The sequence below is a fragment of the Lygodium microphyllum genome, unplaced genomic scaffold, assembly GCF_053477565.2.
Source record: "Lygodium microphyllum isolate KBCC unplaced genomic scaffold, Lygodium_microphyllum_v1.1.10 scaffold_152, whole genome shotgun sequence".
NCBI classification, from domain to species: domain Eukaryota; kingdom Viridiplantae; phylum Streptophyta; class Polypodiopsida; order Schizaeales; family Lygodiaceae; genus Lygodium; species Lygodium microphyllum.
Window position 1 is genome coordinate 90,001 of NW_028229635.1, and position 10,000 is coordinate 100,000.

Here is a 10,000-nt window from a genome sequence, read left to right on the forward strand (position 1 = left end):
GTGCGGGGTTTTTCGAGGTGGGGTGCGGGGGGGGCGTCGTGGGGGGGTGCGGTGGGGTGGGGGGTGCGCCGTGTCGTGGGGGGGAGAGGCCGGGTGGGTGGGTCGAGCGGGGTTTTCGGAGGCGTGGTGGTGTGGCGTGGAGGGAGCAGGGTTTTTCGAGGTGGGGTGGGGGGGGCGTCGTGGGGGGTGCGGTGGGGTGGGGGGTGCGCCGTGTCGTGGGGGGGTGACGCGGGGTGGGGTGGGTCGAGCGGGGTTTTTCGAGGTGGGGTGCGGGGGGGGGATATGCGCCGCGTCGTGGGGGGGTGCGGTGGGGTGGGGGGTGTGCCGTGTCGTGGGGGGGCTGACGCGAGGTGGGGTGGGTCGAGCGGGGTTTTCAGAGGCGTGTTGGGGTGGTGTGGAGGGAGCGGGGTTTTCCAAGGTGGGGTGCGGGGGGGCGTCGTGGGGGGTGTGGTGGGGTGGGGGGGTGCGACGTGTCCTGGGGGAGTGACGCGGGGTTGGGTGGGTCAAGTGGGGTTTTTCGAGGTGGGGTGCGGGGGGGGGGGGGGGGATATGCGCCGCGTCGTGGGGGGGTGCGGTGGGGTGTGGGGGGTGTGCCGTGTCGTGGGGGGCTGACGCGAGGTGGGGTGGGTTGAGCGGGGTTTTCGGAGGCGTGGTGGGGTGGTATGGAGGGAGCGGGGTTTTTCGAGGTGGGGTGCGGGGCGGCGTCGTTGGGGGGTGCGGTGGGGTGACGGGTGCGCCATGTCGTGGTGGGGTGACGCGGGGTGGGGTGGGTCGAGTGGGGTTTTTCGGAGGCATTTGTGCTGTGGCGTGGAGGGAGCGGGGTTTTTCGAGGTGGGGTGCGGGGGGGGTGTCGTGGGGGGGTGCGGTGGGGTGGGGGGGTGTGCCGTGTCATGGGGGAGTGACACGGGGTTGGGTGGGTCGAGCGAGGTTTTTCGAGGTGGGGTGAGGGGGGGGTGGGGGATATGCGCCGCGTCGTGGGGGGTGCGGTGGGGTGTGGGGGGTGTGCCGTGTCGTGGGGGGGCTCACGCGAGGTGGGGTGGGTCGAGCGGGGTTTTCGGAGGCGTGGTGGGGTGGTGTGGAGGGAGCGGGGTTTTTCGAGGTGGGGTGCGGGGGGCATCGTGGGGGGGTGCGGTGGGGTGGAGGGTGCGCCGTGTCATGGGGGGGTGAGGCGGGGCACGGTGGGTCGAGCCTGGTTTTTGGAGGAGTGGTGGGGTGCTGTGGATGGAGCGGGGTTTTTTGAGGTGGGGTGGGGGGGGAGGCGCCGCGTCGTAGGGGGGTGCGGTGGGGTGGGGTGGGGGGGTGTGCCGTGTCGTGGGGGGTGACGCGGGGTGTCGCGATGCCCCCTCCCCCCCACCATGCCCCGACATGACGCGACGCGCCCCCTTCCCAACATAACATGACAACCCCCCTCCCCCCCCCCATGACATCCCCCCATCCCCCATGACACGACACGACGCGATGCGCCCCCCCCATGACGTCCCCCCCTCAAAAATTCGCCTCCCCCCTCAACACACACCACCCCACCCCTCCCCCCCCTCAAAAATTCGGCCCGCCCATGACATCCCCCCACCACCCATGACACGACGCGACGCGACGCGCCCCCCCATGACACGACACGACGCGACGCGCCCCCCCCCCTTCCCCCCTCAACACACACCACACCATGTCGCGACGTGCCGCGCCCCCCCCCCCCCCCCATGACATCCCCACCCCACCCCCCCCCACCCATGACACGACACGATGCGACGCGTCCCCCCCCCATGACATCCCCCCCATGGGATCCCCCCCCTCCCCGCCCCCCCATGACACGACACGATGCAACGTGCCACCCTCCCCTTAACACACACACCCACCCAACGCAATGCCCCCCCCCCCCCCCCCCCCGCGCCCCATGGCCTGACACGGCGCGACGTGCTCCCCTCCCCTTAACACACCCACCCACCCTCCATGACGCCCCCTCAATAATTCGCCCCCCCCCCCCTCAACACACACCACACCACACCACCCCTCCCCCCTCCAAAATTCACCCCCCCCATCTCAACACACACCACACCACACCTCCCCCCCCCCCTCAAAAATTCGCCCCCCTCTTCAAAATGCGGCTTTGTCCACGGTGTGGTGTGGTGTGTATTGGGGGGGGCGCCGCACGTCGTGACATGATGTGGTGTGTGTTGAGGGGGGAAGGGGGAGGGGGGGGGCACGTCGCGTCGTGTCGTGTCATGGGGGGTGGGGGGGATGTCATGGGGGGGCGCGTCGCATCGTGTCGTGTCATGGATGGGGAGGTGGGGTGGGGATGTCATGGGGGGGGGCGGCACGTCGTGACATGGTGTGGTGTGTGTGGAGGGTGAAGGGGGAGAGGGGGGCACGTCGCGTCATGTCGTGTCATTGGAGGGTGGGGGGATGTCATGGGGGGCGCGTCACGTCGTGTTGTATTATGGGTGGGGGGGGATGTCATGGTGAGGGGGGCCGAATTTTGGAGGGGGGGGAGAAGGGGGGAGGGTGGGGGGCGAATTTTTGAGGGGAGGGAAGGGGTGGGGTGGGGTGGTGTGTGATCAGGGGGGGTGAATTTTGGAGGGGGGGGAGGGGTGGTGTGGTGTGGTGTGTGTTGAGGGGGGAGGGGGGGGAATTTTTGAGGGGGGGGGAGGGGTGGTGTGGTGTGGTGCGTGTTGAGGGGGGGAAGGGGTGGGTGTGTGTGTTAAGGGGAGGGGAGCACGTCGGGTCGTGTCATGTCATGGGGCGGGGGGGGGGGGGGGAGGGGGGCATCGCGACATGGTGTGGTGTGTGTTGGGGGGGGGCATCGCGGTGGGTGGGTGTGTGTGTTAAGGGGAGGGGGGTGGGGTGGGGTGGTGTGTGATGGGAGGGGGGCGAATTTTGGAGAGGGGGGGGAGGGGTGGTGTGGTGTGGTGTGGTGTGTGTTGAGGGGGGGGGAAGGGTGGGGAGGTGTGTATTGGGGGGGGGGGGGGGGAATTTTTGGGGGGGGGGGAGGGGTGGTGTGTGTTGGGGGGGGGGGGGGGGGGGGGCGAATTGTTTTTGGGGGGGGGAGGGGTGGGGTGGTTTGTGTTGAGGGGGGGGCAAATTTTTGGGGGAGGAGTGTGTGTTAAGGGGGGGGGGGGGGGCGAAATTTGGAGGGGGGGGCCGAATTTTTGAGGGGGGGGGAGGGGTGGGGTGGTCTGTGTTGAGGGGGGGGGGGTGGGTGAATTTTTGGGGGGGGCGCGAATTTTTGAGGGGGGGGGGGGGGGGGGGGGGGAGGGGTGGTGTGGTGTGGTGTGCTGAGGGGGGGGAGGTGGGGGGCGGTGGAATTTCTGGGGGGGGGGGGGGGGAGGGGTGGTGTGGTGTGGTGTGGTGTGTGTTGAGGGGGGGGGGGGTGAATTTTGGGGGGGGGGGGGGGGGGGCAAATTTTGGAGGGGGGGGAGGGGTGGTGTGGTGTGGTTTTGGAGGGGGGGGGGGAGGGATGGTGTGGTGTGGTGTGTGTTGAGGGGGGGGGCCGAATTTTTTGGGGGGAGGTGGGGTGGTGTGTGTTGAGGGGGGGGCGAATTTTTTGGGGGCGGGGGGGGGGGGGGGGGGGGATCGGTGTGTGTGTTAAGGGGAGGGGGGCACGTCGCGTCGTGTCTTGTCACCCCCCCCATGACATCCCCACCCCACCCCCCACCCATGACACGACACGACGCGACGCGTCCCCCCCCTCCCCGCCCCCCCATGACATGACATGACACGACGTGCCACCCTCCCCTTAACACACACACCCACCCACCGCAATGCCCCCCCCCCCCAACACACACCACACCATGTCGTGACGCCCCCCTCCCCCCCCCCCGGCGCCCCATGACATGACAAGACGCGACGTGCTCCCCTCCCCTTAACACACCCACCCACTCACCATGACGCCCCCTCAAAAATTCTGCCCCCCTCCCCCCCCCCCCCCCCCAACACACACCACACCACACCACCCCTACCCCCCTCCAAAATTCGCCCCCCCCCTCTCAACACACACCACACCACCCCTCCCCCCCCCCCCCACCCCCCCTCAAAAATTCGGCCCCTCTCAACACACACCACCCCCCCCTCAACACACCCCCCGTCAAAAATTCGGCCCCCCCCCCTCCCCCCCCCCCACCCCCCCTCAAAATTTCGGCCCCCCCCCCTTCAAAATTCGGCCCCTCTCAACACACACCACCCCCCCCCCTCAAAAATTCGCCCCCCCCCTTACAAAATTCGCCCCCCCCCCTCAAAATTTCGGCCCCCCCCCTTCAAAATTCGGCGCCCCCCCCCCTCCAAAATTCGGCCCCCCCTCCCCCCCTCAACACGCCATGTCGCGAGGCGCCCTTCCCCCCCCCCCCCCCCCAAGGAAAATTTCGGGCTTTGTAGGTATGCCTTGCCGTTGGAGCCGAAAACACCTATAAGGGAGCATCCTCTTGCTTCCTTACAAAACGGTGTTGAGACGAGAATAGGCAGCGTGGTGCGCCATCTTCGAATTACCCGTTCCTTTGTAAATCCTCCTCAATCTAATACATCTTCTCACTTTCATTCTCAAAACTCTCTCACTCTCTTTTCTTGCAATCGTGTTATGTCGTGATGTGCCGTGTCGTGCCGTGCCGTGCCGTGTCGTGACGCGCTGTGACGCGTCGTGTCGTGCTGTGACGTGTTGTGACGTGACGTGTTATGTTGTGCCAAAACCAACTTGGGGATATTTACCTTACGCACTCCTAGTGTGTAACACTTGGTATCAGAGCCTCTCCTCACGCGAAGGCAGGTCCTTCAACGGGCGTGGGAGTGATCATAGTGGAAAGCTAATTGTGTCATCAAAAAATGGGTGGACGCAACAAAAACAAAAGTGCGGCTAGAGAGGAACGAGATGAAATCTCGGTAGCTCTTGGAATTGGGGCCAGTAAACCTCAAACGGAGGTCGGGGATGAGTACCCGACGGAACATGAGGATGATTTGGATGCAGCAGTGAAGGAAAGAGTGGCGCTTCATAGGGAGCCCAACTCTATTGAGGCCATGCGGGGTATGATGCAAGATCTTTTGGCTACAATGTTACCCAAAGCTATGGGAAAAATTCAGGCTGAAACAGATAATGAAGTTGAACCACATAGAAGACGCAGAAAGAAAGACAGAAGAGATCGGGATGATTCGTCTTCAGACGAAATGGGAAAATTTAAACCACAACCTCCGAACAAGTACAGAGGAGAAAGAGACTCTGTCAGCTTAAATAGATGGATCCGTGAGGTGGATGGGTACCTCAAATTGATGAAAATTTCAAGCCGCCGCAAAGGTCTCGCAGCAGCTCAGCTATTAGATGGAGAAGCGGCTAAGTGGCTCATGTTTGAAGAGGAACAGCACGGAGGCAAGCTTTCTTGGGAAGATCTACAGAAAGCGATGATAGATTATTTTGTTCCCAAGAATGAACCCTTCAAAGTCAGAGACGAATGGCGGTTTCTCAAGCAATACAATGGAAAAATGAGGGAATACATTCAAAAATACCGATCTCTTATGCTTCAGCTTCACGACATGGATCCGACGACAAAACTACATGGTTTTTTATATGGTCTGCAAAGATGGGCTCGTCAAGAAATAGAAAAACAGGAGCCGGCTACCGTTGCAGATGCTATGAATATGGCTGAAAGGCTATGGGATTTTGAATGTAGGCAAGTCGGGTCCATGCGCAATCCGTCTTCAGGTGGTACATCATGGGCTCCAAGAACAACGCAAGGGTTCAATCAACCTAATGCTAGTACAGAAACGGGGTGGTCAAGTCAACAACCCCTTCGAATTGAATATACTGAAGGCACAAGGACCGACTCAAGCCCTGCCAGTACCTCTACATCTTTTAGATCTACAGGTGGAGCATTCGGTCAAAGCAATTTCTCATCACGGGGGGGTTATTCTAGTGGATATAGAGGAAGAGGGGGCCCCCTAGCATGTAATTTATGTGGAGGGCCTCACTTCCCTCGAGATTGTCCCAAAGGGGCAACGGCGTCAACAAGTGGATCTAGAGCAGCTTATGTTCAACCTAATACCGCGTTGCCCCCATCCACAGTTCACATTACAGAAATTGAAGAAGATAGTAAGAATTGGGATCAAAAACCGAGAGTGGGTGCTGTTGAGGCTAATACCTCTCCTACCATGCCTGTTTGTATTCCTCGCATCAACAATATCTATGTGCAGGCAGTAGTGGAAGATATTCCCCAAACTTTAATGGTGGACACAGGTGCCACACACAATTTTCTTTCACCGCAGGTAGCAGCACGCCTGGGCGTCAGGCTCTCGAAGGCAGCAGGCCTTGAAGTTTCATTCGTGCAGGGTAACTACAAAGCTGGTGAAATGGTAAACGATGTTCTAGTGCAAATAGGGCAGTGGCGCGCAAAGTTAAATTTCATTGTTGTTCCCATGGATGGGTTTGAGGGCATTTTAGGAATGGATTGGGTAGATCATCACGTGGTGCAAATTTTGGGGATGCAAAGGAATAAGATTTATCTTCAAACCCCAACCACAGTGGTGTGGGTTCCATATTTTCGTAGCAGGTTGCAGGAGCATGCGACCTCATCATCGCCAATTTCGGTGACTAGTCATCTCGACAATAAGCCGGTGAGTCCCTCAACTTCTACTATTCATAATAGCCACACACAGAAATGGATTCCCAAACAGTCATCGCCAAGGCATACACCAGCTAAGCAACCTTCAGCAACAAGTTGTCACGCCGCAGTGCACCACCCTCATAAGTCTTTTTCGCTCCAACGGCAAGCCACACCTACAGAGCCCGAAGTTCCTCAACAACATCAGGAATCTACTTCTTTACCCCAACCCAATCCCACTCCAAGCTTCACAGGGTAGACAGAGGATCACCATCACGAACAACAGGATCAGAATCAAGTCTCACCGATGTCAGAAATTACAGCTAAGCAGCTAGAAAAAGAACTGAAACATGGGGGACAGTTACGTCTTTGCATTACACGCCTAATTGAGGAAGAGCCAGTCATTCAGCAGATCATCTGGACCATAGGGAATGACAAGGTGCAACAGCTCCTGAATCAGTTTCAAGATGTCATGCCTGATCATTTGCCCGATGGGTTGCCTCCTCGCAGAAGTGTCGATCATAAGATTAATCTTTTGCCAGGGGCTCAACCCCCAGCTGGGCCGATTTACAGGATGACAGGCACGGAATTGGTGGAGCTCAAGAAGCAGATTGGTCAAATGGAAGCCTCTGGGCACATGCGGCCAAGTAGATCCCCCTATGGAGCTCCGGTACTATTTGTTAAGAAAAAGGATGGCTCACTCAGACTATGTACCGATTACCGCGCCCTCAACAAATTCACGGTCAGAAATCGATATCTCGTGCCTGTCGTTGATGATTTATTGGATCGGCTTCAAGGTGCTAAGTTCTTCACGCGTCTCGACTTGAGGTCGGGATACCATCAGATTCGCATAGCAGAAGGCGACGAAGAAAAGACAGCTTTTCGAAGTCGTTATGGCAGTTATGAATGGCTGGTGATGCCTGAGGGACTCACTAATGCTCCAGCAACCTTTTGTGAACTAATGGATAAAGTTTTTATTGATTTCCTAGATGACTTTGTAATCATCTACATTGATGATGTTTTAATTTACAGCAAAACTCTGGAGGAGCATTTGGAGCACTTGCACAAAATCTTCTCGCGGCTCCGTCACCATCAACTCTATGTTAAGCCGGAGAAGTGCCAGTTTGCAGTTGAGCAGATAGATTTTCTGGGCTTTCTGATAAAGCCGGATGGTATTGCAATTGATCCTAACAAGGTGCAGGCTGTTACAAACTGGCAACCCCCTACTAAGCTTGCACAACTCAGAGAATTTTTGGGGTTTACAGTTTTCTGTCGCCGGTTTATTCAAGACTACAGCAAGCTTACCGCACCATTAACAGATTTGACATCCCCCACAACTACTTTTCAGTGGACAGATAAGCAACAACAGGCTTTTGACCAACTCAAGCAAATGATGATACAAGCACCAGTACTCAAGATGGCAGATTTCTCCCGCACATTCGAAGTCCATACTGATGCCTCAGCATACGCCATTGGGGGTGTCCTTATGCAAGATGGACACCCAGTTTGTTATGAATCTAAGAAATTGGATGCTACAGAAAGGAGGTGGGCAACACATGAACAAGAGATGTTCGCAGTGGTATATTGCTTAAGGAAGTGGAGACACTACGTTCAAGACAAACCCACCAAGGTCTATACAGACAATATCTCTCTCAAATATTTCCAAACCCAACCCAAGCTTTCTCCCAAACAAGCCAGATGGCAGGATTTCCTAGCAGAGTTTGATATAGAAATTTTACACAAGCCTGGATCTTCTAACAAAATGCCAGATGCTCTGAGTCGAAGAGTTGAGTTACAAGCTATCACAGTTGCTGAAAGTAGATTTGCTGATCAAGTTAGAGAGCACATGCAGGGAAATGAAGAAGCAGAGCAGCTAATCAGAGACATAGAATTGGGTAACACACCATGGGGCATGTATGAATTCAAAGATGGACTTATTCATTATCAGTCAGCATTATATGTTCGGAAGGTGGCAGCTCTCCGCAACCAAATACTCTGGGAGTGTCACGATAGTCCTATTGGGGGCCATTCCGGTCAGATCCGAACCTTCGATCGGCTTAAAAGATTTTTCTACTGGCCGAAGATGCGGGAGGATGTTACACAATATGTTCACACCTGTCCTACCTGTCAAATGGTCAAAGCACAGCGCATGAAGCCACCATGAGAGCTGCAAGAGATGCCCGTACCATCCCGTCCTTGGGACGTGGTCAGTATGGACTTCATCACAGAGCTTCCAAAGTCTCATGGTTGTACAGCGATTTTTGTGGTAGTTGATTATTTTTCAAAGCAAGCTCATTTCATTCCAACAGAACCTCCCATTACAGCTCCCAAGGTGGCCAAATTGTTCTTTTCAAGAGTTTACAAATATCATGGTCTACCTTTGGCTATCATCTCAGATCGGGATCCCCGATTTCTAAGCAACATGTGGAGGGAATTATTCAAGTTATTGGATACGCAACTCAGGTTTTCTTCAGCATACCATCCCCAAACCGATGGGCAGACAGAAAGACTCAATTAGGGTATTCAGGATTACATTCGAAGTTATGTTCGAGCAGATCAGAAAGATTGGGCTCAATTTCTTGATATCCTTGAATTTCATTACAACGCCACACTCCATAGTTCTACTGGGTTTACTCCTTTCGAGGTGGCAACTGGTAAAGAAGTCATAACTCCCATGGCCTTAGCAGCAGGTAAGCAATTTATCGCAGATCCAGATGCTGAAGAGTTTCTGCTCAATTGGAAACAGCGCATGCAAGTCGCTCAAGACACCCTCCGTCAAAACAAGATTCTAGTAGCCAAGAGATACAACATGAATCGCCGCAAACATGTACAGTTTTTCCCTGGTGATTTGGTGTTGGTCAGTTCCAAAAATATAGATCTGCCCAAAAACCTAACTCCGAAGTTCAACAACAGATATTATGGCCCCTACAAGGTGGTAACCAGCATTAATGATGTCACCTACAAACTACAGTTGCCACCCAACGTTTTAATTCATGATGCCTTTCATGTACAACTACTTCGGAGGTTCCATGCCGACACTAGATTCGGTCGCCAACGTCCTTTGCCAGATCAGCTTAAACAACTACCCTTTGAACCTGAAATAATTCTGGCAACTCGCTTCACCGGCAAACATCCCGAATTCCAAATCAAATGGAAGAATCGCCCAATCAAAGAAGCTGCATGGGTGATTGAACCTTTAGTCATCGAGCATGCCCGTGATTTACTTCTGCAGTTCTACAACGAAAGAGAAAATCCAGATCTCTATCATCCACTTTTACCTCCTGAGTGATTTTCTGTCTCACGATTTGTATAGTGAGGAGTGGACAGAATCAATCTACTTCATCTTTTTGGCAAAGTCCTTTGTTCCACAAGTGTAATTGAGTCAGTGGGCAAGGCATAATACTTCTCCACCTCTAACTATCCGTCTT

The 10,000-nt window shown here is 55.9% G+C and overlaps 1 protein-coding gene across 1 annotated transcript; it reads left to right on the forward strand.

Annotated features, from left to right (window-relative positions):
* The first annotated feature begins 9,246 nt into the window (after nucleotides 1-9,246).
* On the forward strand, nucleotides 9,247-9,861 carry LOC148008390 (uncharacterized). The gene has a single exon (XM_087674261.1). It carries the CDS (start codon nucleotides 9,247-9,249, stop codon nucleotides 9,859-9,861), a length of 615 nt encoding a protein of 204 aa, XP_087530387.1.
* The last annotated feature ends 139 nt before the right edge of the window (nucleotides 9,862-10,000 follow it).

Bases quoted from the DNA above. Each gene is read 5' to 3' on its own strand.
- LOC148008390 (XM_087674261.1), top strand. From the start codon at position 9,247: ATGGCCTTAGCAGCAGGTAAGCAATTTATCGCAGATCCAGATGCTGAA.